This window comes from Odocoileus virginianus, chromosome 16 (assembly GCF_023699985.2).
Source record: "Odocoileus virginianus isolate 20LAN1187 ecotype Illinois chromosome 16, Ovbor_1.2, whole genome shotgun sequence".
NCBI lineage: Eukaryota > Metazoa > Chordata > Mammalia > Artiodactyla > Cervidae > Odocoileus > Odocoileus virginianus.
In genome coordinates this window covers 55,394,700-55,419,957 of record NC_069689.1, presented here as the reverse complement: position 1 = coordinate 55,419,957, position 25,258 = coordinate 55,394,700, and the positions used below count along the sequence as shown (strand labels likewise).

At 46.6% G+C, this 25,258-nt stretch overlaps 2 protein-coding genes across 2 annotated transcripts; one reads left to right on the top strand and one right to left on the bottom strand.

The window, feature by feature from the left end:
- Positions 1-1,918: 1,918 nt before the first annotated feature.
- Positions 1,919-12,650, bottom strand: LOC139038746 (collagen, type I, alpha 1b-like). Its single transcript, XM_070478228.1, has 2 exons — positions 3,065-12,650; positions 1,919-2,552 (listed from the first exon to the last, which is right to left on the bottom strand). Exon 1 carries the CDS (start codon positions 12,648-12,650, stop codon positions 10,746-10,748), a length of 1,905 nt encoding a protein of 634 aa, XP_070334329.1. The 3' UTR covers positions 1,919-2,552; positions 3,065-10,745.
- A 20-nt stretch (positions 12,651-12,670) lies between these two features.
- On the top strand, positions 12,671-14,452 carry TLNRD1 (talin rod domain containing 1). The gene has a single exon (XM_020897774.2). The coding sequence runs from the start codon at positions 12,671-12,673 to the stop codon at positions 13,757-13,759; it is 1,089 nt and encodes a 362-aa protein (XP_020753433.1). The 3' UTR covers positions 13,760-14,452.
- The last annotated feature ends 10,806 nt before the right edge of the window (positions 14,453-25,258 follow it).

Sequence of the window (25,258 nt, the reverse complement as noted above, 5' to 3'; positions counted from 1 at the left end):
TTATTGTTTGATTCCTCTCTCACAGAAGCAGCTGGAAACTGAGCATCTAAGGGCTTGTATTTTTGCTCTTTGAGCATCTGGCACCCTGTCTCTTTTTTCATCCTGCTCCCTCATACTGGTCTGTGGCTTCCAACTTCAAGGTCACAAGTTCAAGGTCAAGATGACTTTTATCCTGAGGAAGGAGGGAGGAAAAAAAGCCAAAAGGAGCACACTTTTTAATGGAGTCATCTTCCTTTAAGCAGCCCATTTGGATGTTCCACAGACCACTTCTATTTACATCACATGGGCTGGAACCTAGCCTTCTAAGGGAGGCTATCTACATTGTCATCCCAAATAAAACTGGGATTTTGTCATTAAGGGAAAAGAGGAAGTGAAAGTTGAGCAGGTAACCAGTTAACAATGTCTGCCTCACTTTCACACTTAGGACTGTTGGTGTTTAAAGCTCTTCCACTGTGGGATGGCTGATACCCTGTATCTATATGTGTTGTTGTTTAGCTGCTAAGTTGTGTTGGACTCTTTGGGACCCCAAGGGCTGCAGCACGCCAGGCTTCCTTGCTATCCTCAACCATCTCCCGGAGTTTCCCAAACTCATGTCTTTTAAGTCAGTGGTGCCATCCAGCCATCTCATCCTCTGTCACTCCCTTCTATGTACACGCTATGCCGTTTCCTATTGTCATTGAGCAGAAACAACTCATAAGAAAAAAGGTTTTTTTCTTTTCTGAAATCATAGGGGAAATGTCATAAGCTTTCTCCCCAGAGTGCACTGCTCCACCCAGTGGCTCAGCGCCTGTCCTGGTGCAGTCATGCTAAAAAACATGCACAGCTGTGGTCGGTCATGTGCTCTGCTGGGAGGGGTCACCCTGGTCACTCATTTTGCCAGCTGCTAAGTTAAGGTGTAAAAGTGCTGGGATTCCTGGTCCATTGTATCTAATGATACAGAAAAAAAAATCATTTAATGTTTTACAGAAGTTGTTGGAATTGTGTTAAAAAATAAAAAATCCCAGGACTAGTTTCATCTAAGGAGGAAATGAATTCAGTTTATTATCCAGAGGTATGAAACATCTGGATTGATTGCATTTTCACCCATCTGATGTTTGGAACTTGATTCAGTTCAACCCTGTGAGAATGTATTTTAACTAAGGGTGTGTGTGGGGGTGGGTGTGTGTGTGTTGCTCAACTGTGTCCAACTCTTTGCCACCCCATGGACTGGGGCCCACCAGGTTCCTCTATCCATGGGATTTTCCAGGCAAGAATACTGGAGTGGGTAGCCATTCCTTTCTCCAGAACTAAGGGTCTGCTGTCTTTTTTTTTTTTTGCCCCACCACAGGGTATGTGGAACTTCCGGGACCAGGGATTGAACCAGTGTCCTCTGCAGTGGAAGTGCAGAGTCTTAACCACTGGACCAGCAGGGATGTCCAGGGTCTACTGTCAGTCAAGAACCAGATGGGCACTGATGGAAAGATGAATATGACAAGGTTCCTGCACTAAAGAGTCTGCAAACTAGCAGAGGAGATGAACAATCCACAGTAAATATAATGCAGATTTCAGGAGGTCCTTGTTATCATATGATGATAATAATAGGGGAGAACCCTGATTTTGGAATTGCATTTGTCTGAGGTCCCACAGCTAGTGAAGTGACAGGGAAGAATCTGAACCCTGGTCTATGGATGAAGAGGTATATCTTTCTCCCAGCATAGTACCATTTGGGTTAATCATTGAGGCACTCAGGATAGTTAAACTAGAGGCCAGATGAAAGACCCATCGAAAAGGAGTCTGGAGGCAGGAATACCGAGATGGGATAAGAATGTGAACGTGGGGACACCCCCGGCAGTCCAGTGGTTGAGACTTCACCTTCAATGCAGGGGATGAGGGTTCAATCCCTAGTCAGGGAACTAAGAATCTACACACCCAAAACATAACACAGAAGCAACATTGTAATATATTCTATAAAGAAAAAAAGTGTGAACCTGGTCTGAGGGCATGTAGTAAGGCAGGAGAGGAGGGGACAGAAGTGAAAGAGACTTCACTTCATGGCTTAAATGAGGCCACCTTTGCCCTGGGGTTTGATACTAACCGTGCCTCTAAGAGGTTCAGTGGCTGCAAATGGTAAAATCAAATCTCCCACCAACTTCCCCATCTTAAGGTGGCCTCAGCTGGGCTCCTTTTGGGTAGTGTCACACCACATGTGAGGGATGCCTCAGCTGGAGGGTGCAGCAAGACTTTCTAGCTATATATATATATATATATATAAGTATGTATGTATTTTTTTTTTTTCTTTTGGCTGCGCGGGGTCTTCATTGCTGTGTGCAAGCTTTCTCCAGTTGCAGCGTGTAGGCACTGCTCTTCGTTGTGGTGGGCAGGTTTCTCACTGAGGTGGCGTCTCTTGTGGCAGAACATGGACTCCAGGCACACAGACTTAGTGGTCACAGAGCATGAGCTTAGTTGTTCTGCGGCATGTGGGGTCTTCCAGGACCAGGGTTGTAACCCACGTCCCCTGCATTGGCAGGCAGATTCTTAACCACTGGCCCAGCAGGCAAGTCCTCTAGCAATATCTGTAATCAAGCAGGGGTGATATTCAAAATACTGAAAAACTGGAATGGCACAGTTACCAGCTCATCAGAACTCAGTCCTGTGACCTGAAGGGTACAGCTCAGTTCAAGAGGCTCTGTGGTGCCATACATTTACCCTTTAAAGACTGAATCATGAGGAGTCATGGGAAGAAGGTCCTGAGATTGGGTCTGAGCTGGAGACAGGGGAGACCATGACTGTTCTTTTTAAAAATTTTAATTTATTTATTTGGTTGTGCTGGGTCTTAGTTGTAGCACTTAGGATCTTCCATCTTCCTTGCAGCATGTGGGATCTTTAGTTGCGGCATACAAACTCTTAGTTGTGGTGTGCTGTATCAAGTTCCCTGACCAGGGATGCATCCAAGCCCCTGCATTGGGAGCGTGGCGTCTTAGCCACTAGACCATTCAGCTAGTCCCTATTTATTATACTTTACTTTTGTACTTTTTAACCCAATGCAAGAATTACTACATATCTCCTAAGGTTTATATTTACTCACATGTAGCAATGAACTGATTATCTTCTGACAATTCCAGATTTCCAGGAGAGAATGTGATTGGCCCAGGCTGAGGTGGGTGTCTGTTCCTGGTCCCCATCATTTCTTGTGAAAAGGAGAGCAGGACTCATATAATTAAATCAAACACTTAAAATTTGTGTTTTGCCAAACACCATGAAAAAAAGCTAAAAGGCAGACGGTAAACTGGGAGGAAAACTCCAACATGGCAGACAGAAAAATATCATATAGATCAGTAAGAAAAAGATGAACTTTCTGATTGAAACATGGGAAGGGAGAGGAATCATATTTTTATTTCTCCAAAATAAATAAACCTATTTGCATATGAAAAAGTACAGCAGTGATTATCACAGTAGATATCAAAGAAATGCAAATTCAAATAAGATGTAATTTTTTCACCTACTGGGGCGGCCAGAATAAAAATTAGGATAGTGTATATTGTTGGCAAGACTCAGGAAAAAAGCATTCTCATCCTCTCAAGGGGATGGAGACTTTCTGCATGAAAATTTGGTGAAATGTATCAAAACTCTTAACTGCCTAATTCCACTTCCAAGAATGACTCTGAGGAAATAGACAATGAAAATAATAGAAATGGTCATAATCCACAGCACTTAGTATGTGGCAGGCACTCTTTTGAATGCTGTACATGTATTTCTTCACTTATCCACTGTTATCAGTCCTACATAACACTCTCTGTAAGATGAGAAAACAGGAGCAAACCTAAATGTTCAACTCTAGTAGGCTGAAAAATCCACATTTACAATGCAAAACAATGCAGTCATTAAATAGGATGTTGTAGATGTATATTTGTTGACATTAAAGATGTTTATATTATTAGATGACAAAATGTTATAACATGGTATTAAAATGATATGTATATGTATATATGGGGAAATAGCTGCAAATATGTATATCGTGGCTATTTCTAAGCATGGGATTTTAAGTCAGTTGTATTTTTTTATTAGATATTTATTCATTTATTTATTTGGCTGTACCAGGTCTTAGTTGGGGCATGCAGAATCTTGTACTTGTGGCATGCAGGATCTTTAGTTGTAGCATGTGGTATGTTCATCGTTGTGAATCTAGTTCCCTGAACTCGGGCCCTCTGCAGTGGGAGCTCGGACTCTTAGCTACTGGACCACCAGGGAAGTTCTGTAATTAGTTGTGTTTTAAAAGGGGTGGGAACGTGAAAGTGTCAGTCAGTCAGTCACTTACGACTCTGCAACCCTATGGACTGTAGCCGCCAGGATCCTCTGTCTGTGGGATTCTCCAGACAAGAATTCTGGAGTGGGTTGCCATCCCCTTCTCCAGGGGATCTTCCCGACCCAGCAATTGAACCCAGGTCTCTCACCTTGCAGGTAGACTTTTTACCAGCTGAGCCACTAGGGACACCTGAAAGGGGTCGGGGGTGTGCATAAATGCAGTGATGCTTCCCAAATACTGAAGTCTAATTTGAGCAAAAATTCTCAGAATAATACACTTAATTAAAATTATCTATAATACTGCAATTGCCTTGAAAATTTAAGGAAGTGATTTGAATTCATCTCCTAAGAGGAAAAGGTAAGAATTTTATCTGTGTTACCTGAAACATCTCCTATACTTTGCAGCACAGTTAGAGGCAATTATGTTTAGAGAACTTACAATCTCTCTTTCCGAAGAACTCGTTTCCTGAACTCTCCAAGACAAGTTGTAAGGGAAGTGGGCTGAACACACCTGCTAAGCAAAGGCCTAGTATTCAATCCAAGAGCTGTGAGCTGTAGATCATGATCACACACAGGCCGAGCCCCTCTGTGGGTTCCTGAAGGTCCATAACTTTCTGTCCATTACTCAGTAAGAGCTGTGGGCAACAGGATGTTGGTTCATGGAAAGGAGGACCTTCTTGTAGAGAACTGCAAATGAATTCATTAAATTATTTATTGATGACTATGCAATGCACTGGTGGCTGGCGAGAACAGTATCATCAGTATTTTGGAAGGATCAGTGCATTTCTATGCATCCCCTACCACTTTTAAAATGCAGTTGATTATAGGACTTCCCTGGCAGTCCAGTGTCACAGTGATGCACAGATCAAGTCCTGTCTTTAAAGGGATGACAGGGTGATAGGGAGAGTTAAGCGGAGAGTTACAAATACACTATGCTAATGGCCAGGCACAGAGCACAGTAGGTACAAGGGGGCAGAAATGCTTGAGTCTGTCTGGGGGTCATGGAGGCTTCATGTAAAGAAGCAATAAAGCTAGTCATTCTGTGCATGCATGCTCAGTCTGTCCGACTCTGCAACCCCATGGACTGTACTCTACCAGGCTCCATGTAATTCTCCAGGCAAGACTACTGGAGTGGGTTGCCATGCCCTCCTCCAGGGGATCTTACCCACCCACAGATTAAACCTGACTCTCCAACGTCTCCTGCCCTGGCAGGCAGATTCTTTTATTGCTGAACCACCAGGGAAGCCCTATAGCCAAGTATTAATATTATAAGAATCCTAATTATCTAATATCTGTAGCTATTGACTAGTTTATGTGCTAGGTACATAAATTAGTCAATATAAATAAATAATAAAAGAATAAACAAAAATTATATATATAAAATAAAAAGTAATAAAATTAAAATTATATAACAATAAAATAAGATTAAAATAAAATGAAATAATAAAAAATAATAATAAAACATAAATCAGAAAATGGTTAGGCATGATTGGTGTTAGGTGTCTGGGGAGCTTAGATTTCAGTACTTATTTTTTCTCCCCTACAGAATTCTGGAGAGTACACCCAAAAGTCATTAACCAGCAGGGAAATGGGGTAGAGAATTTATCTGTGAAAGCAAGCTTCACTTCCATGTAGGGCTTCCTGGTAAAGCAGACTACAGAAAATCCCAGATCTTGGAAACTGAAGACGCAGGTGTGACTGTCATGCATGTAACAGGCCCTGCACACAGGCCTCCCTCAAAACACACTAGCTTCAGGTGAACAGAGACAGTGCAGAGTGAGGGAGGGCAGGGAGGGATGGGGGTGGGTATGAGAGTGGATAGGTGAGATCTTGCCCGGGTGGTTTTACTGTATGAGCACAAAGCATACGAGAGAGAAAGAGGACATGGTGGGTAAGGAGAGTGACCTGTCACCCCGTGACCCTGCTCCGTAATGAACCACGGGCCAATAGATGCCACTCTCATGCATCACCTGTGGAGAATGACTAAATCTGGGGAAAAGACAGTAGGGGTAAATTTTCCAGATACAAATTTCTCTCCTTTATAAGAGATATTGAAATGAAGATATTAGGGAAGATGTTTAGCTATGTGTTAGAAAGAATGCCTGAGAATGAATTGGCCCACCTATGACTACAGATCCCCCCACAAGGGCCTCCCCTGGTGGCTCAGTGTAGGAGACACAAGATGTGGGTTCAATCCCTGAGTCATGAAAATCCCCTGGAGAAGGAAATGGCAACCCACTACAGTATTCTTGCCTGGGAAATCTCATGACAGAGGAGCCTGGTGGGCTACAGTCCATGGGAGTCGCAAAGACTCTGACACAACTGAGCATGCATGCATGCACAAGGACTATTATGACCACAAAGACAGAACAGGAACACTGCTTCAAAGGCTAAGATACATTAGGGCAGGGAATGCCCCTTACTAACCACCAGGTGGCACGGTAGACCAAACACAGCTTGGTTGTTAAATCTATAAAGTCTGCAGTGTGATATGAAAGTGAAAGTGAAGTCGCTCAGTCAGTCCAACTCTTTGTCATGGTCTGTAGCCTTACCAGGCGCCTCCATCCATGGGATTTTCCAGGCAAGAGTACTGGAGTGGGTTGCCATTTCCTTCACTAGAGGATCTTCCCAACCCAGGGATCAAACCCAGGTCTCCCACATTGTAAGCAGATGCTTTACCATCTGAGCCACCAGGGAAATCTGCAGTGTTCGATATCAAACCTGGTTAGGGCTAGATACATACAATGGAACATTATTCAGTCTTGTAAGGGAAGAAAAGGGACTTCCCTGGTGGTCCAGTGGCTAAGACTCCAAGTGCCCAATGCAGGGGGCCCAGGTTTGATCCCTGGTTGGGGAAGTAGATCCCTCATGCTGCAACTAAGACCTGATGCAAATAAATAAATATCTTTTAAAATAATAATAAAAAGGGGGAGAAAATTCTGACACATGTGACAGTATCAGTGAACCATGAAGACATTATTCTAAGTGAAATAAGCCAGACAGAAAAGGACAAATATTACAGGATTCCACTTAAATAAAGTACTTAGAATATTCACATTTATAGAGATACAAAGTAGAATAGTGACTTCCAGGGGAATGAGAAGTCATTGTGGAGTGGTACAGAATTCAGTTTGAGGAGATGTCAGGTTTTTCTGAAGACGGATGGTGATGATGGTTACAGAGCAAAGTGAATATACTTAACACCACAGAACTGTGGCTAGGTTCACAAAAATGACCAAGATTGTAAATTTCATGTTATAAATATCTTACCACAATTTAAAAAGAAATCAGAGGCTCACGCTGTTGTCTTTGTGTGCTCAGTTGCTTAGTTATGTGTGACTCTTTGCGACCTCACGGACTATAGCCCGCCAGGCTCCTCTGCCCGCGGAATTTTCTAGGCAAGAGTACTGGAGTGGGGTTGCTATTTCCTTCTCCAGTTGTCTTATACCTGCTGAAAGTCCAGGAGGAGGATGTACCTACTAGAACAGGTGAAGAAGGAAGAAAAGCATGTTTCCAACAATCTTGCCCCTCCTGACCTTGGCTTCCTCCCCAAATCCTGAATCAGCTTGTTCGCTGAATCTTGTTTGCTCACTTATTTATTAAATGCCTACTAAGTGTTGGCCTTGAGCCAGGCACTGAGAAGACATTCTGCAGGGGCCAAGCCATTTTGTGCACAGCTCCAGTTCCTCGTCTATTCCAGTCGCTTTCCCCTAGCCAGTCCTTCGGCCCAAATCTTTTCAGCGTTCTTCTCTCAGTTTTCATTTTAATGAAAAATACCTTGGTTTACATCATATTTTAATTAAAAAAAATTTTTTTTAAATTTTGGCTACACCATGCAGTATGTGAAATCTTAGTTCTCCAGCCAGGGATTGAACCCGCACCCCCTACATTGGAAGCACAGAGTCTTAACCACTGGACCACCAGGGAAGTCCCTTGTTAAAAAATTTTTTTCAAATTGTTTTGGCATATTTTAATTTTAAAAGAAAGCCTTCCCTGGTGGCGTAGTGGTAAGGAATCCATCCACTTGCCAATGCAGGAGATGTGGGTTCGATCCCTGGATCAGAAAGATCACCTGGAGAATGAAATGGCAACCTGCTCCAGTATTCTTGCCTGGGAAATCCCATGGACAGAGGAGCCTGGTGGGCCCCAGTCCATGGGGTTGCAAAGAGTGTGACAGGACTTAGCGCTAAACAGCAATAAAAATTTTAAATGAGGATTAGAAGTAATGGGTGGAGTTTTCTAAAGAAAATGCCCTTACTGCAGAGAATCCAGGGGCAGTCACAGCCTTCCCCTGTTAATCAAGTTAGATGAAAATATGCTACAGCAACAAACAACCCTTGGATCTCAGTGGCTCCACAATGAGTTTACTTTTTGATCATGTGACCTGTTCAACACAGTCAGTAGAGGGGGTCTGCTCCTCCGTCACCGAGGCTTATGGTAGTTGCACCTCCAAGGACACAGTTTTCTGAGCAGAGACAGCAGGGGAAGAGAGTGGATGGAGAATTAAGATTGGCCTTCCCCAGCCTCCATCTGAGACAACCCATATCCCTACCATTGACATCTCAAGGCTCAGGACTGATCACATGGTCCCATCGAATGCAACTAGACTGTTTGGTGAACAATACTCTATTCTATAGTTTCTTTCTAAAATCTCCCTATTTGTTTATTTTAACCACACCATGTGGCATGCAGGATCTTAGTTCCCCAACCAGGGATGGAACCCATGCCCCCTGCATTGGCAGTGGGGCATCCTAACCCCTGGACTACCAGGCAAGTCCCTCCAGTTTCTTGACTCTGCTTTCACTAGATGAATAGTATAGTCGTGATGACCTGTCTTCCTTGTTGCCCTTTCTGGACTCTGCTCTGCAGAAGAGGTCAAGCCTTCACATTATTCTGTGACTGTGCCTGCCACGGGGACTGACATGTGGTAGGTGCCCTGTTTGTACACAAACAAAGGATAAAAGACGGCAGAAAGTAAAGGGGACCCAGAGGGAGGCAGAGTCAGTACTGGGAAGGGTTTGTTTAGGAAGAGGTGCCATATCTGACAAATGAAGCCAGGAGGGCCAAGAAACCAATTCCACCCGATTTTAAGAGCTAAACCAAATGTCACTGAATAGAGTGGGACATTTTAAGTGTCACAGATCGTTGTTGGGGTTCAGAAATTCCAACAACGACAACCAAAGAGAGTGCACATGTAGAAGCAAAGTAGGACCCCAGGCAGCACGAAGTGGCTTTGGAAAAAAATCCTCTGGCCCCAGAGCAGTTTTATGAATGAAAAAAACTGGATGTGAAGGGAGGGGTCTGACTTTCTCAGAAGTTTTCAGAGTTAACTAAAACCAGGGTGCTAGTCCTAGGTTACCTGGAAAGACCTTGATTTATCTGACTGTTTTTCTCCAGTAGAGAAATAAAAAGGATCAACCCTACAGAATCACTGCTAGTTTAGAAAATGAGCAGTTTTATAGGCCTCAGTTTGCAAAATAAGTAGGTTCATATAGAATGTAGAAGATATACAAGGACCCTTTAAGTTATAAGCAGGGTGACCATTCAAGTTTGTCTCTGTTGTTACTGGTTAATTTATTAGTAACACGTCTCCCAGTTACTCTCAAAACTGTTTCTGTTTGGACAATAAATTGCAAGGTGATCCATCCCAGTTATAAGTGACAACTGGCTGGAAAAAGGTGACACTAGCCTAGAAAATCCCATGGACGGAGAAGCCTGGTAGGCTGCAGTCCATGGGGTCGCGAAGAGTCAGACATGACTCAGTGACTTCACTTTCATTCATTGGAGAAGGAAATGGCAACCCACTCCAGTGTTCTTGCCTGGAGAATCTCAGGGATGGGGTCGCACAGAGTCGGACACGACTGAAGTGACTTAGCAGTAGCAGGTTCTAGAAAGGGGCAGAAGAACAAACATTCCCATTGGCTGACAACACCCAGCTTGTGCTGGGCTGGGCACCTAGACGGCTTGTTTCAGGGCTAAGAAGTAGGGGGACCCCTGGGACCCTGGCGGGTTTAGGGGATGAGGGAAGCCTGGATGCTTCTAGCACTTCCTGAAGAGCAAGGGCTGGGTCAAATGAGAAAGAGGTTGGCGGTTGGTTCCTTGCCCATGCATTTGCTATCTTCTTGACCTTGGGAAGGTACATAAGGCATCTGACCATCACTTTCCTAATCTGTAAAATGGGGGTGTTTACCTCCGAAGGCTGCTTCTCTTATTTAACTGTTGGCCACTATTCTTACATTATGCAGCTGACGACACAGAAATTATGGGAGGGCAGACTGTGCCAGTTCAGGCTCATAATTCTCAGAGCTACATTTATGAGCCAAGTACTCAGGCAGTCAGTGCACAGTATATGACTTCCAAAGGAGAAAACGGAGACTTGGAGAGAGAACTTGTATAAGGTCACACAACTCATACATGGCTGGGGAAGACTGACCCCAGGAAAAAAAAAAAAGCTGGTTCAAAGCTCACGCTCTAACTATATAAGGGCTATTGAACTGAAGGGAGGAAGCCGCCAGCGGCCAGCTCTGCTCTTCTCGGACTCCCGTCTCCAGGGCTCTTTGCTCACCCGCACAGTCCCTCCAGGATCGCACCCTGGAAGAGGAGCAAACACAACAAAAGGCGGAGGAGAGCCTGGCCGAGCGGTCGACATCCACAAAACGCGATGACTGGACCCCAGCACACCACTCTGCGACGGTGCCAAGCGTCCTCCCTTCGGTCCAGAAAACAGGCCACCTTTGAGACTTGCTCCCTGGGCGGGGAGAAAGCACGAAGCGCCCGGGGTCGGGCTGAGAGCTTACGTAAGGGCAACCGGCGGCTGCGCCCGGGTCTCCCAAGTGTGGGCGCTGAGCCCCGGGCCCAGGGTGGCCTCCCTCCGGTCCGCTCCCCCGCGTCTCTGCCGGGGACCACCGGCCCGGAGCCCGCGGCGCCCGCGCTGGGCGGGGGCGTCCTCCCGCAGCCACCCAGCTTCCCGGGGGAGGAGCAGCGCATCGCGCAAGCATCCGGGAGCGGCGGAGGGGGCGGGAGGAAGGGCGAGAGGAGGAAGCGGGATTTAAACGAAAGGCGGTGACGCCACACAAAAGATTTCTATAGGCTCCAGGGAGGTTACGGCTGAGGCGGCGGCGGTGAGCCCGGGGGCGAGGCGCGGACGGGAAGAGGAAAAGCCTCCAGCGGCCCCGGCGGGCGAGCGGGCGGCGGCGCACCCACGGCCGTGCTCCGAGGTGAAGCCGCGCGGAGAGAGGAAGCGGGTGTTTTCCCCTCTGCCTTTCGGCCCCCGCCCTTCCTTTCAGTTTCTCCCGGCTCTCTCGGAAGTTGGAGGTTGACAAAAATGGCAGGAGCCGGGGCCCGGGCGGGTCTCTGCAGCGCCGCGGGGACCTTCTGAGTTGACCGGGCCGCCCGGGAGACGCGCGCGGCGGCGTCCGATGCTCAGGGCCCGCGGTCCCGGGAGAGCTCAGCAGCTGCGGGCCCAAGGCGAAGAGGAGGCGACGGGGATGGACTCGCGCCGACAGCCGGCGGCGGGCCGTGGGGCGCGCGGTCCGGGAGGGCGTGCCGCCTCGGCTCCGGGCCGCGCTCTGTGAACCGGCGAGGCGGGAAGGGGCCGCCGCGGCGCCCGGCACGCCCGGGCGTGGCGGGCGGGCGAGAGCGCGAGCGGGGCGGCCGCTGTGCGCAATCAGTGCAGGCTCCCGCCCGACTCTGACTCGGCCGCGCCAGCACCGGCCACACCCTCGGCCCTGCTGCCGCCGCTTCCCGAGAGCGGGAGGCAGGAGATGCCCACGGGGCGGCTGTGCGTCCCCGAGGGCCAGCCTCGGCCGCCGTCGCGAGGAAGTGCCGCCCGGCGGGGTCTGGAAGCCTGAAGCCCACGTGCGCCGCCGAGCCCGAGGTGGCTGACAGCAGAGCCTGCCGGAGCCGCCGCCCGCGCTCCTCCCCGAGGAAAGGATTTTGATTTCAAAGAAAGAAAGGAAGGAAGGACAACTCCCAGCTTCCCTCTCCCGCCCCCCCTGCCCTGGCAGTCGGACCGGGCCATGCCCAGGAAGGCGGCGGCGGCGGCAGCCCAGAGGAAGGGACTTTCCTGGCACTCCGGCGACAAGAAGCGCAGTCTGTGAGTTTGCTCTGCCCCGGTTCATGGTTCCTGCAAGCCCTCCAAGAGGCCGAAAGCTGCAGCCCCTCACCGCGCCCCGACGATCCTCCTGCGTTTTGTGGCCCCCGGGCCCGCTCCGCGCCGCCGGGGCTCCGGCCGCCGCTGCCCAGTGCCCTCTGCCCGCGGCGGTGGATGGCATGATGGTGCGGGGAAGGCACCGCGGCCTTGGCCAGCTGAGTCGCGACGGCCGCGGGGGCGGCGGCAGCGGCGGTGGTAGCAGGCTCCCCAGCGGCATGCCAGTGCCCCCCGGGCGCGATGGCTAGCGGCAGCGCTGGGAAGCCCAGTATCGAGGCGGCTTCTCCGGCTCCAGCGAGCGCCGTCGGCGGGGCCTCGTCGCAGCCGCGGAAGAGGCTGGTGTCCGTCTGTGACCACTGCAAAGGCAAGATGCAGCTGGTGGCCGACCTGCTGCTGTTGTCGAGTGAGGCGCGGCCCGTGCTCTTCGAGGGTCCCGCCTCCGCCTGCGCTGGCGCCGAGTCCTTCGAGCAGTGCCGGGACACCATCATCGCGCGCACCAAGGGGCTCTCCATCCTCACCCACGACGTGCAGAGTCAGCTCAACATGGGCCGCTTCGGGGAGGCAGGGGACAGCCTGGTGGAGCTGGGAGACCTGGTGGTTTCCCTGACCGAGTGCTCCGCCCACGCGGCCTATCTGGCGGCCGTGGCCACGCCGGGCGCGCAGCCCGCGCAGCCGGGCCTGGTGGACCGCTACCGCGTGACGCGCTGCCGCCACGAGGTGGAGCAGGGCTGCGCCGTGCTGCGTGCCACCCCGCTGGCCGACATGACCCCGCAGCTGCTGCTCGAGGTGTCGCAGGGCCTGTCGCGCAACCTCAAGTTCCTGACGGACGCGTGCGCCCTGGCTAGCGACAAGTCCCGGGACCGCTTCTCGCGTGAGCAGTTCAAGCTGGGCGTCAAGTGCATGAGCACCAGCGCCTCGGCGCTGCTGGCCTGCGTGCGCGAGGTGAAGGCGGCACCCAGCGAGCTGGCGCGGAGCCGCTGCGCACTCTTCAGCGGGCCGCTGGTGCAGGCGGTCGGCGCCCTAGTGGGCTTCGCCACCGAGCCGCAGTTCCTGGGTCGCGCGGCGGCTGTGAGCGCTGAGGGCAAGGCGGTGCAGACCGCCATCCTGGGAGGCGCCATGAGCGTGGTGTCGGCCTGCGTGCTCCTGACCCAGTGCCTCAGGGATCTGGCGCAGCACCCCGACGGGGGCGCCAAGATGTCGGACCACAGGGAGAGGCTGAGGAACTCGGCCTGCGCCGTGTCTGAAGGCTGCACCCTGCTATCTCAGGCTTTAAGGGAGAGGTCTTCGCCCAGGACTTTACCGCCAGTGAATTCCAATTCTGTGAATTAGCACCCCCTCCAATCCTCACCCTTATCCCCTGTTCCACCCCCTCCCCCCACTCCCAGGCTAAAGGAAGATAACATATTCTCTTCCCTTTTCCATTTATACCAAAGAAATCAACGGTGAAGCTTCCCCCCTACCCCCCGCCCCTTTAAATGCTTGTGAGGAATCTTCCAGAAGGCAGGGCCATGCATACATGCCATTTATGCACGCACTCTGAGGGCCCCCGTGCCCCACCAGCCCAAGCACAGTAGGGACCAGCAGGTGGAAGATGTGACTTCTGCTGGTTGCGGTGTTAACCCCCTCCCCCTAACCCAGCTCCCCTTCCGGGACTCCTCAACTAAATTTTTATTATTAATTGGGCAGGAAGGAGGTCATGGATTCATTTCTTTTTTGGTCTTTTATTTTCTTCCCTAATTAAAAGAAAGGTTACCTCAGTTTTCACTCCTTAGACATGGATGTAGCTACCTTTTGTTTGTATGTTGTTATTTTTTTAAGCAGTCGTGATGGATTAGGCGTATACTTGGTGTGGAAAGAGTATGACTTTGCCATGTGATTTGCAAATGGGGGGAGAAAGCTACTGTGAGTGTGTGTTTTATTTTTTAATTTACACTATAGAGTGATCCCCCTCCCCCAATGTCAAGTTTTTACCTTGCATGTACTGGAGTATTTATTTCATCTATTAAAATGTTATGTTTCTCAGATGATTTTCTGCAATGATTGTTGATTTTTCAATAATTGTAATGTTGCAGGCTGCCTGTCATTCCTGGAAAGGCACCCTAGAAAGGTTTCGCTTCAGTAGTAGTGAGGTGGGTCCCTTTATGCTTTTTCCTGAAGAGTTAACTTATTTGAACAGCCTAGAATTCAAGAAGAGAGAACTGTTTGTAGAAAGAAAACTGTCCCCTTGTAAAGGCAGGGGACACATACAGTGGTTAGATTACCTATAGTGCTAGAGTGGCTGTTTGGGTTTTCTTTTTTTCTGTCTTGCTTCTAGTTTCTCCTGGAAAGTAATTTTGCATCCATTGTCCCCTTCTCATCTTTCTGGCCTAATGAACAGGGTTCAGGCTGACTGCAGTCTGATTTGTATTCTGCCTGTCTTTTTCAGATTAAGGCTCTTGCTAGTCCCATGTGGAATGCACGTACGGGAATCTGTGTATGGACCTGCAAAAGTACTGTGTATTAAATGAGAGTATGTAGACAGGTCTGTTCAGACAAGAACCAACTGCTCTTGATTTTAGAAAACCAAACAAATGTAGACTGTTCAGTGGAGGGGGGAAGTATTCTAAAAAGTGTGATAATAATTCTCTAGACCCAGGGCATGATGGCAGGCGAAGGGCTTATCTTTGTGACCTTGGTCTAAGATACGCACCGGTTGCTTGTATGTTGGATGCTTTGTTCAGTGAAATCTGGAATTACTTTAAGGTAGCAGGTCCTTTCTGCAGACAGTTTTAAGAAAAAAAATATTGGGGGAGAGGTGTATGGTTTTGCTGAGTTTTGAACATTTTCCCACTGAAAAAACAACAAATGTATTTGTCGTGCCTATCAGAGAGCTATGTGGATAAAACTAGTACATGCTTTAAATTTGCTTAGTTTATTTATTTATATTTCTTGGGATTTGTTGTGCCTAAACCTTTGCAGTTGTCACAGAGCTGAAAAGAAAAAGATTTTTCCACTGTGGTATGTTAGAGGAAAGTTGTAGTGATTGTTTTTACTTGAGTGACTGTATTTATTACAAGAACATTGTATTCAGTATGGATAACCTCTTTAAATCTATGTTGGATTACTTCACTCCTTGAGCGTCTCTGAAGTTTGAAAAAGTCTTAAAGTGGTCGAGTGTATACATTTTTAAAAATGGTCAAGGGAGCTGTTCTTTTTCTCTCTTAGATTCTGGTAGATTTAAATTTCTGAAGTCTACAAAAGATGAAAATAACCTTGAATGTTTATTCCTCTCCCCCTGCCCTTCTTTAAGTCTGGATTGGTCAGGTTCAGGAAGCATTTAAGGGGAGAAAACCTACCAAACCTATGTGCCAGTGACAGTCCTGCTTGCATATAGGAATTTTTACTTTTATTCATTGGATTTCCATAAGTAATAACTGCATGTTTCCTTTAGCCTGTGCAGATCACAAAGAGTCAACTGAATGGAACATAGTAAAATAAAACCAGAGCCAGAAATCTGCAAATTTGGTATCTGATTAGGAAAAAAAGAATTGCCAATTGTTCCTTGGACTCATTCCTTGCAGAAGCAATTTTCAGGACAGTGCAAGCCAAAAAAAAAAAAAAGAAAGAAAAAAACCCACTTTCCCTATCTACTTGGATACAGTTAACTAGCTAGTCACCAAATTAATTTTGAAACTTTTCCTCTTAGCCAAGTGACCACTGCTTTTAACGTTTCTATGTATTAAAGATTTTTGGACTTGTAGTTGAAATCTCTGTCGTCTGAAATTGATCAAAGATTCCGTTGTGTGTTGACCTCTTTTTTTCTCCCTCTATCTCTAAGATAAAGTTTAGGATTTTTCATCCAGCAGGTGGCTTTAAGTGAATTCCGCTTGTATTTTTTCAACAGGCTTCAGGAAAGTATAGAGTGAGGAATGCACTGTTTCTGTGTGTCTGTATCACTTGCTTAGCTGGGCACAAGTCTTTGGTATTTTAACTTCCTCCCGATACATTGCTGCTGTTCTTTAGTCATTAAGTTGTGTCCAACTCTCTTGCAACCTGATGGACTGTAAGCCTGCTGGGCTCCTCTGCCCATGGGATTTTCCAGGCAAGAAAACTGGAGTGGGTTGCCATTTCCTTCTCTAGGAGACTGTCCCAACCCAGGGATCAAACCTGTGTCTCCCTCTTGGCAAGCAGATTCTTTACCACTGAGCCACCTGGGAAGCCCACTTCTCCCAATGTACCAAGCAGCTAAACTTGTTTTTTAAATAGCCCTGATTTTGTGAAAGCATCTCAGACCTATTTCATTGAGTTTAATAAGGGCAGCAGAGATACTGGTTCCAGGAATAAAATCACAGTGGCCTGATTTTTTTTTCTTTTTCCAGATTAAACCACCCTAGAATTAATTTAGACAGCTATCTTTGGGCTCTTCTGACTTCCGAGGGCAAGTTTTGTTAAACACGGGCTAAATGGACACCATCCTGACTGAGAATGTTGTAAACCTTCCTTTGAATGGTTCTGAGAGAAGGAAATGATTATGGCACTGTTCTCGAAACAGAAGCCATTATTTATGACAGTCAACCGAAGTAAATGGGACAAAAGGCTTTCAAACACAAGACTTCACTAGAAAAAAAGCATAGCTCTGTCTTTCCATGGTTGTTTAAGCTTGGCCTTTTTCTGTTACTCTTTCTGGGTTGATGTTAGAAAATGCAAAAATTACGTGTTTGTGTGTTTCGAACTCCAACCTCATCTCCACCCCAGTTTTTCTTTTTTTTTTTTAAGTCACGTTTCTAAAAAAAGAGAGTTCATAATTCTGGAAGCATCATTTAAACCTGATTGGTTATTTTGCAAATACTTTTTTTTTTAAGCTGGCATAGGGATCTAAAATCTTTGACAGTTTGAAGCAGCTAATTTTAACAGAAACACCTGTTTTTTTTTTTTTTTTTTCCAGAATGAATGTGACTATGGTAACATGCAGATCAGGCAGAGGATTTGAAAAATGCCTGCCAAAGCCTCTTCTGAGCTTTGCTCAGTAAACAGGAGTTAAGAGAAGAAATCTGTGAAGCCCTAGTGGTACTTTCACCGTCAGGCCATCCCCTGGCCCATGGGGTGCTTAGAATTCTAACTCCTGGAAGTGCCATGAAGGAACCCACCTCTGGTTCCAGGGTGGACACAGGTACCTGTGTTCTCTACAGGCAAATTCTTGTCTTGATTAAAAAAAAAATTTTTTTTTCTTTTTTTGCATGAGTATGTGTGAAATGAATTGGCTTCTTTTATTGAAAGCAGGGTTTTTTTTGAAAGCAGGGTTTTTATTTGGGATCATTTGGATAGGTGAGTTGTCTGGTTCTACTCAGTGGCAAAGGTTCAAAGATTGGATTGATCTGATGCTGCAGGGGGAAAAAGTGTTACTTGTATCTATGATTGGGGTTGATTTAATTGAACTGTAAAGCCCCTTCAGGTCAGGGATTGTCATACTTGGCACATGTGCAGTTTTGTTTTGTTTTTTTAAGTGAATGTGTGTCAAGATACCTGCCTCAAGTATAGCCAAGTGTGAAAGTGTTAGTCACTCAGTTGTGTCTGACTCTTTGCAATCCCTGTGGACTGGGGCCTGCCAGTCTCCTCTGTCCATGGGATTTCCCAGGCAAGGATACTGGAGTGGGTTGCCATTTCCTCCTCCAGGGGATCTTCCTGACCAAGTGGTCATACTCTGGTCTACCTGCATTGCAGGCAGACTCTTTACCTTCAGGCCACCAGGGAAGCCCACTTTTTTTTCTGGAAATGAAAGTTACAATGGGCCTTTGTTCAACAACTCTAGAGCAGGGGACCAGCAGTGTGTGCCAGCCACTGTCACAGGCGCTGGGGTCCAGCTCTGAGGGGGTCCTGGTTCCTCCTTTTGTAGAAAGTCGGGTGCTGCTCCAGACTTGGTCAACGGACTGGCAGTAACATCCCCATCGTAATCCTGGGCCCTACCTTTGGCCTATTTCTGTCAGCAACATGGGGTGTGGAGCAGTCTGAGTCTCCTCCAGCTCTCCCAGGTGGTTCTGACCCAGGCCCAGTCTGCAAGGCCTGCTGGTTCCTTTTAATTTCCTGTGGACCCTGTAAGCTCTCAGTGCTTCTGTATCAGGAGGTAGCAGCATTTCTACAAGTTTCTTGTTTGCTCAGGTGTTGTTTTTTTTTCTCCTGGATATTTTGAGCCCTTTTCTTCACTTAGGATAATTTAGGTTCTCCTGCCAATTTGGAATTGGCAGGTTTTTCTTTTGGGGGTTTGTGTGTGTGTGTATGTGTGTATAGGTACAGAGTCCTTGTTCTCTTAACTCCCTTTGGAGATGAACTGAAGTCGTATAATAGTAAACTGGCAACTTGGCTTTCTGTGTTTTTGCATGCTGTTGACTCTTGTCCTAGAAAACTGGAACTAGCAGACAACCTAATTAAAAATCAACCCTTCAGCTCTTTGGCTGCCCAAGAAAGAACACATTGCTCTTGAGTTTGTAAAGTACTTTATTCAGAACCAAATGAAGCATACAGACTTATTCCAAAGCTCATTTTGGGGAAAAGCCAAAGTTTGCAATATACTCAGGAAATACATCTTGAAGGCCAATCATGCACCAGGAATTAGGAAGATCTTTTAGATCCTTCATATTCACAAGGGTGGTCCCAGGAGCTGGCTTCAGCACCAGCAGATAGCAGAATCTTGGCCCCACCCTTGACCTACCCAATACTATCTGCTTTGTCAAGATCTCCATTGATTTCTGGGCACACTCACTTTGAGAAGCACTGCTGGAGGAGATAATATGTAGCCACCATGGCCAAATCTTTGCTCTACTCTTGACCGTGGGAACCTAGGCATTTACTATGTTTATTTCAGTCTTTTCTGTTTATCATGCATGTTCATGTATATGATGTAACTGGCTCCTTCCAGCAGTCTTGTGGAGTAGGCAGGTATTACTCACTGTGCGTGTCATCTAAACATTTGTACTTCTGTTTTCCTGTTGTGAAAAGTATTTATGACGAATTCCCATGAAGTGCAAGACCTCCAGAGTAGTCCTATCCACTTACAAGATGATCGAAAATATTAACGGAAATGCTTTATGTTAAAGTCGGTTTCCCCTAAGGATCTTCTTTTTTACCCTTCCGGTAACTTGACACAGCAAATACATTGTGATGTCCTTGAGGAGGGCGCAAATAAAGAGCATAGCCCTGTCTTCTAAGTCTTCTGTTCTTCTCTGGGGCAAACCTATCCAGATTCTTGGAAATGTTGGATGTCTGAAGTTCTTCAAAATGTCAAACTTCCAGGAAGTGTTTAAATGCTATTTAGGTTTGTTAGTACAGTTTCATTAATAGCAAATCTATTTACTGATTTCAAGCTTTATTCTAAGTATTCACTAATAAATTTTTTTTTTTTTTTTTGCGCTGAAGTAGGACATAGAGAACTTTTAAAAATATCCTCTGTTTTGGGGGAAAAAAAAACGTTAGTTGCTTAGTTGTATCTGACTCTTTGCAACCCCATGGACTGTAGCCCACCAGGCTCCTCTGTCCATAGAATTTTCAAGGAAAAAAATTAGAGTGGGTAGCCATTCCCTTCTCTAGATGATCTTCCCAACCCAGGGATGGAACCTGGGTCTCTTGCACTGCAGGTGGATTCTTTATCACTGAGCCACCAGGGAAGCCTTTATGCATTCAAGGTTAATGAGCATATTGCCCTGAAAATTTTTCTGCCAAAATTGCAGTATATCACCTAATGTGGTTTCTGATTTCCTTCTGATTTGCCCAAGGTTTTTTTTTTTTTTTTTTTTTAACCACCTGTGCCCCTGCACTTCAAGCGTGGAGCCCCAGGCACTGGACTGCCAGGGAATTCCAAATTTGCCTGTTTTAGATGGCAGAAGATACTGATCCAGTGGAAAATTACACATTGGTTGCCTTAGGTATAGGAGACCTGCCTTCATGTCAGACCCCTAGAAGTTAGAGAGATATTATAGGAAACATAGGTCAGTTTAGTGCTTACTGAGGCCCTTTCCATTTCAACTTTGGCCATCTGCTTCCTGTTCTAAAATGAATGGGTAAGTCATTCCAGTACCTTCCTTGAGATAGAATTTTGGTACAAGTTTTTTCTAAAAGTTTGCTTGGAGGCTAGGTTTACTTAAATGTTCCTTCTTCGGTAAGTCCATGATAAAAATATTTCTAAAAACATACATATGATTCTAGTTTTATCACTTGGAACTTCATTTTAAGGTATGCAGGCATTTTAGTAATGCTATGAGAAGTTGTCCATAGAACCGATAAAAATAGATCATCTGATATTTCACCTGTCTTGATGGAGTCATGTTCATATTGTTGTCTAGTTACTAAGTCATGTCCAACTCTTGTGTGACCCCATGAGTTGTAGCCTGCCAGGCTCCTCTGTCCAGGTAAGAATACTGGAGTGGGTTGCTGTTTCCTTCTAGAGGATATTTTCCCAACCAATCAAACCCGTTTCTCCTGCACTACAAGCAGATCTTTACCAGTGAGCCACCAGGGAAGCCCACCTTATATAAGAGGAATGACTCAAAACCACACAGCATTCCCAACAGACCCAGAAGCCCTGTCCTTTGTTATCCTCAAAAAATCAATTTGTAATGTGGTTTGTTTTCCAGGTATACCTTCCTTTTGTGTTACCTCTATATGGCTACAGAAAACAGACCTGAGAAAGTGTGGCTTCCAAAGGACTCATTGAATGAAGAGTAGGATGTGGGTGTTGCCCTGATGCACCAGAGCATCTTCCCTCTTAGACACAGTAGATGGTTTCAGTATCATGGGGGTTGATTCCTTCCTGGGCATCTGAGGATTATTTCACTTTAAATGCTCCAGGGAAAAGTTTTAACTATGTATATATATGAAAAATGAAAGCCCTTTTCTGGAGGTTCTGGAACCAGTCCCCCACAGATGCAAGAGATGACTGTATTTGTAAATCTTTGACCTCCAGAGTACCTCATTTAATTTAAATATTCTCCATGTAAGCTAAAGTCCTCTCCTTAAAACCCATCATCTATATCAGCGAGATAAGCAAGCAGGTATTTAGGTAGATGGGGCTTTCCAGGTGGTGCTAGTAATAAAGAACCTCCCTGCCAATGTAGGAGACATAAGGGACTCGGGTTCGGTCCCTGGGTCAGGAAGACCCCTGGAGGAGGGCGTGGCAACCCACTCCAGTATTCTTGCTTATAGAGTCCCCTGGACAGAGGAGCCTGGTGGGCTATGATCCAGAGCCACAAAGAGTTGGGCATGACTCCTGTGACTTAGCACAGCATAACACATTTAGGTGGATGTGTAGGTAGACAGGTAATAATCAGACGGTGGATTACAAAATAGAGCCTTGACAATTTTTTAAATCTTTTCCTATGTAAACATGTTCATGAAATTCCATATGATGTGAATGTCCTTAATTGTTAAGTCTCAGGGCTGAGAAACTAGATGTGTTTCTACCTTCTTAACACTTTGAGAAGTGAGTTCTGCAGGGTCCAGTGGAAATTCATTTAGATTTTTTGAAGCATTTCCTAATTGCCTAACCTAAATTGTTCCTCCTCCACTGTTCTGGCCCATTTTTTTCCCATCCAAAAAGAGAACGGCTCCCATACTGCTTAGAGAAGATAGGATGTTAATTGATGCCTCAGGGGATTTTGAGATACTAGGACTCTTCACCCATCTCCATTTCACCATCTCCATGGCCATTTCTTAAGACTGATTCTGTCCTGGGAGCTGGGAATATGGAGATAAGCTTGAAATACAGAACAAGTGACAGAGAGGGAGTATGGATTACAAGAGATCGAGATAAGCACCATAAATACTGTTGATAAGAATCCTCTAGTCTAGGTCTTTGACTATCTGTGATCTTTGTAGTTTTTTGTTATTGTTCAGTAAGTTGTGTCCAACTCTTTGTGACCTCATGGACTGCAGCACGCCAGGCTTCTCTGTCCATCACTATCTCCTAGCATTTGCTTAAACTCATGTCCATTGAGTTGATGCCATCCAACCATCACATTCTGACACCACCTTCTCCTGCCTTAAGTCTTTCCCAGCATCAGGGTCTTTTCCAATGAGTCAACTCAGGTAGCCAAAGTATTGGAGCTTCAGCATCAGTTCTTCCAATAAGTATTCAGAGTTGATCTCCTTTAGGATTGATGGTTTGTCTCCTTGCTGTCCAAGGGACTCTCAAGTGTCTTTTCCAGCACCACAGTTTGAAAGCATTGATTGTTCTGTGCTTAGCCATGCTTATGGTCCAACGCTTTATTGTTCCTGGAGTTGATCAAATTCATGACCAGGGAAGGAGGTTGGCGTCAGAACTGGTCTTTCCTACTCTCGGTGCCAGGTGACTGCATATAATTTCAGTGGGGACTTCATGAAATTTATTTTTGGTGCTGCTGGAGGGTAGTTTTCAGTTAGAGACTGCAGGTGCCTTCAAGAGTGGGCTTTATTCCAAGGCTTAAGGGTCATTTTCTTTTCTGCTCGTTAATTCTGTGTAGTGTTGATGTAGGGTTTAAGGCTGTTCTGAACCAGCTTTGCTCTACTGAAAGTAGAACAGCTTTTCCCCCCTTCATTCAAGCTGCTGGCCTGGCCTTGGATCAGGAGCCCTGGGTGGGGCTGCTGGGATCAGCTTACCTGCAGAGGAGTCCTGGACCCAGCTGCCCACCACCTTTGGAGATCTCCTAGCTCTGAGCTTACCTGGTGACTTAGACAGTAAAGAACTCGTCTGCCAATGCAGGAGACCTGAGTTTGATCCTTGGGTCAGGAAGATCCCCTGGAGAAGAACACCCACTCTAGTGTTCTTGCCTGGAAATTTTCATAAACAGTGGAGCCTTGTAGGCTACAGTCCATGGGGTTGTGAAGAGTCAGACACGACTGAAGCAACTAACACCTTCACTTTCACTTTAGAGCTAGGCTGGGGTACTTGAAGATGCATGTGGCTGGGAGTGGAGCTGGCTGACAGACTGGGAGCCTTCCAGGCAAGAACTGGGACTTTTTCATTTCTGTCATCCTTAGCAGGTAGCCAGCATACTCCATAAATGTTTGTTCAATGAAAGAAGCAAGAGCCAACATCTTTTGAGCCTCTGTATGTGTGAAGAACTTTACATTGCGTCTCTCAGTCCTTAAAGCAACACTTTTGAAGTGTGAAGAGTTGTTCTCCTTTTACAGATGAGGATGCTGAAGTGAAACCGCTTGCCCAGGGACACAGACTAGAAAGGAGTGGAATAAGGGTAACAAAGTCTGTCTGGTGGAACCTAGAATTCTCAGCCACTTGGCTACAGGAAATGAATGAATTTCTAGGATGGAGTCCCTCTGCTTATTGAGGTTGAAATGCTCACCAACTCCATTAAAAACAGAAAACACTGTCCCAGGACTTGCCTGGTGGTCCAGTGGTTAAGACTCCCAATGCAGTGGGCACGGGTCCCATCCCTGGTCAGGGACCTAAGATCCTGCATGGGGCGACCAAAAATTAAAAAAGCACCAAACCGCTAAACTGTGCCAATGACCATTTTTGTAGGTTTCCTCTTGGGCCTTTGCTCTGAGCCCTTTTGCAGAGGGCCCTGGTTGCCCATGGCTCCCTCATAAAGTCTCAGCCTTTCTACCAGCTGCTCAATCCTGGTGTCCTGGAGGATGCTCAGAGATCAACCTCTGCTTTTCCTTGTAACCTCCACTTGGATTTCTCAAATACAAATATCTTAGTTATTGCCCACTTGCAACACTCCATGGTTTCCCCATTGACTTTAGGATAAAAGCCAGACTCCTAATTGAGAGAGTTCTAGATGATCTGGTCCCTTGCTCCCTGCAGACTGCATTCCACCCATGATAGCACCTGCAGAGTCCCTCTCGTGTCATTTTTTTTTTACCTGAGCTCTTGCACAGCTGTGTCTCCTTGGACAGTTCATCCTGCACCCTGCCTTTCTCCCCCAGCCTCTGACTCTTCTAGTCTGGATGGCACCCCTCCAATGAGTCCTTGTGGTACCCTTGACTTCCCTTCTATTGGTTTACCAAGTTCTTATAATCCTCTGTTTACTTATACATCATGTTCCCATTCTGTCATCGGATGGTAGAGTCATCTTTTTGTCTCCAGTGACTAATGGAGTTGCCTAACACAAAGTGCGTGCGTGCTCAGTCAATTCTACGGCCCCATGGACTGCAGCACACCAGGCTTCTCTGTCCATGAGATTTTCCAGGCAAGAATCCTGGAACAGGTTTGCCATTTCCTACTCCAGGGGATCTTCCTGACCCGGGGATCAAACCTGCGTCTCCTGCATGGGCAGGCAGATTCTTTACCACTGAGCCATCTGGGAAGCCCAACACATAGTAGGCCCCAATAAACATTTCTGCATGAACAGATGTGTTGGTGAGTCATATCAAGCTTTTAGAGAAGAGCCCAGAAGTAAAAGATCTCATTAGCTTTTCTCTTTGTCTTGGTCCCTTATCATCAGTTACCAAGTTCATCCAAATTTTCCTTCCTAGAACCCTCAGGATCTGTTTTTTCCCTCAGCTGCAGTGCCAGGACCCTAGTCCGGGGCCTCACTGGCCTGCATACAGACGATGCTGCAGAATGTATCTCCCTGGAGATCGGCTGCAGCCTGGACCTCTCGGCCAAGGTTGGCCTGCTTTCCTCATTTCCCTGCCCATCACTCATGCCTTTCTGCAGCAAATTGGAACCCTAAAGTGCAACTTCAAGTAGCCAATACATGCGTGTGCACGTGCTCAGTCATGGTCAACTCTTTCTGACCCCATGAACTGTCGCCCACCAGGCTCCTCTGTCCATGGAATTTTCCAGGCAAGAATACAGGAATGAGTTGCCATTTCCTCCACCAGGGGATCTTCCTGACTCAGGGACTGAACCCACGT

Excerpts from the sequence above, each read along its gene's own strand:
- LOC139038746 (XM_070478228.1), bottom strand. The coding sequence starts at position 12,650 with ATGCCGCTGGGGAGCCTGCTACCACCGCCGCTGCCGCCGCCCCCGCGG.
- TLNRD1 (XM_020897774.2), top strand. The coding sequence starts at position 12,671 with ATGGCTAGCGGCAGCGCTGGGAAGCCCAGTATCGAGGCGGCTTCTCCG.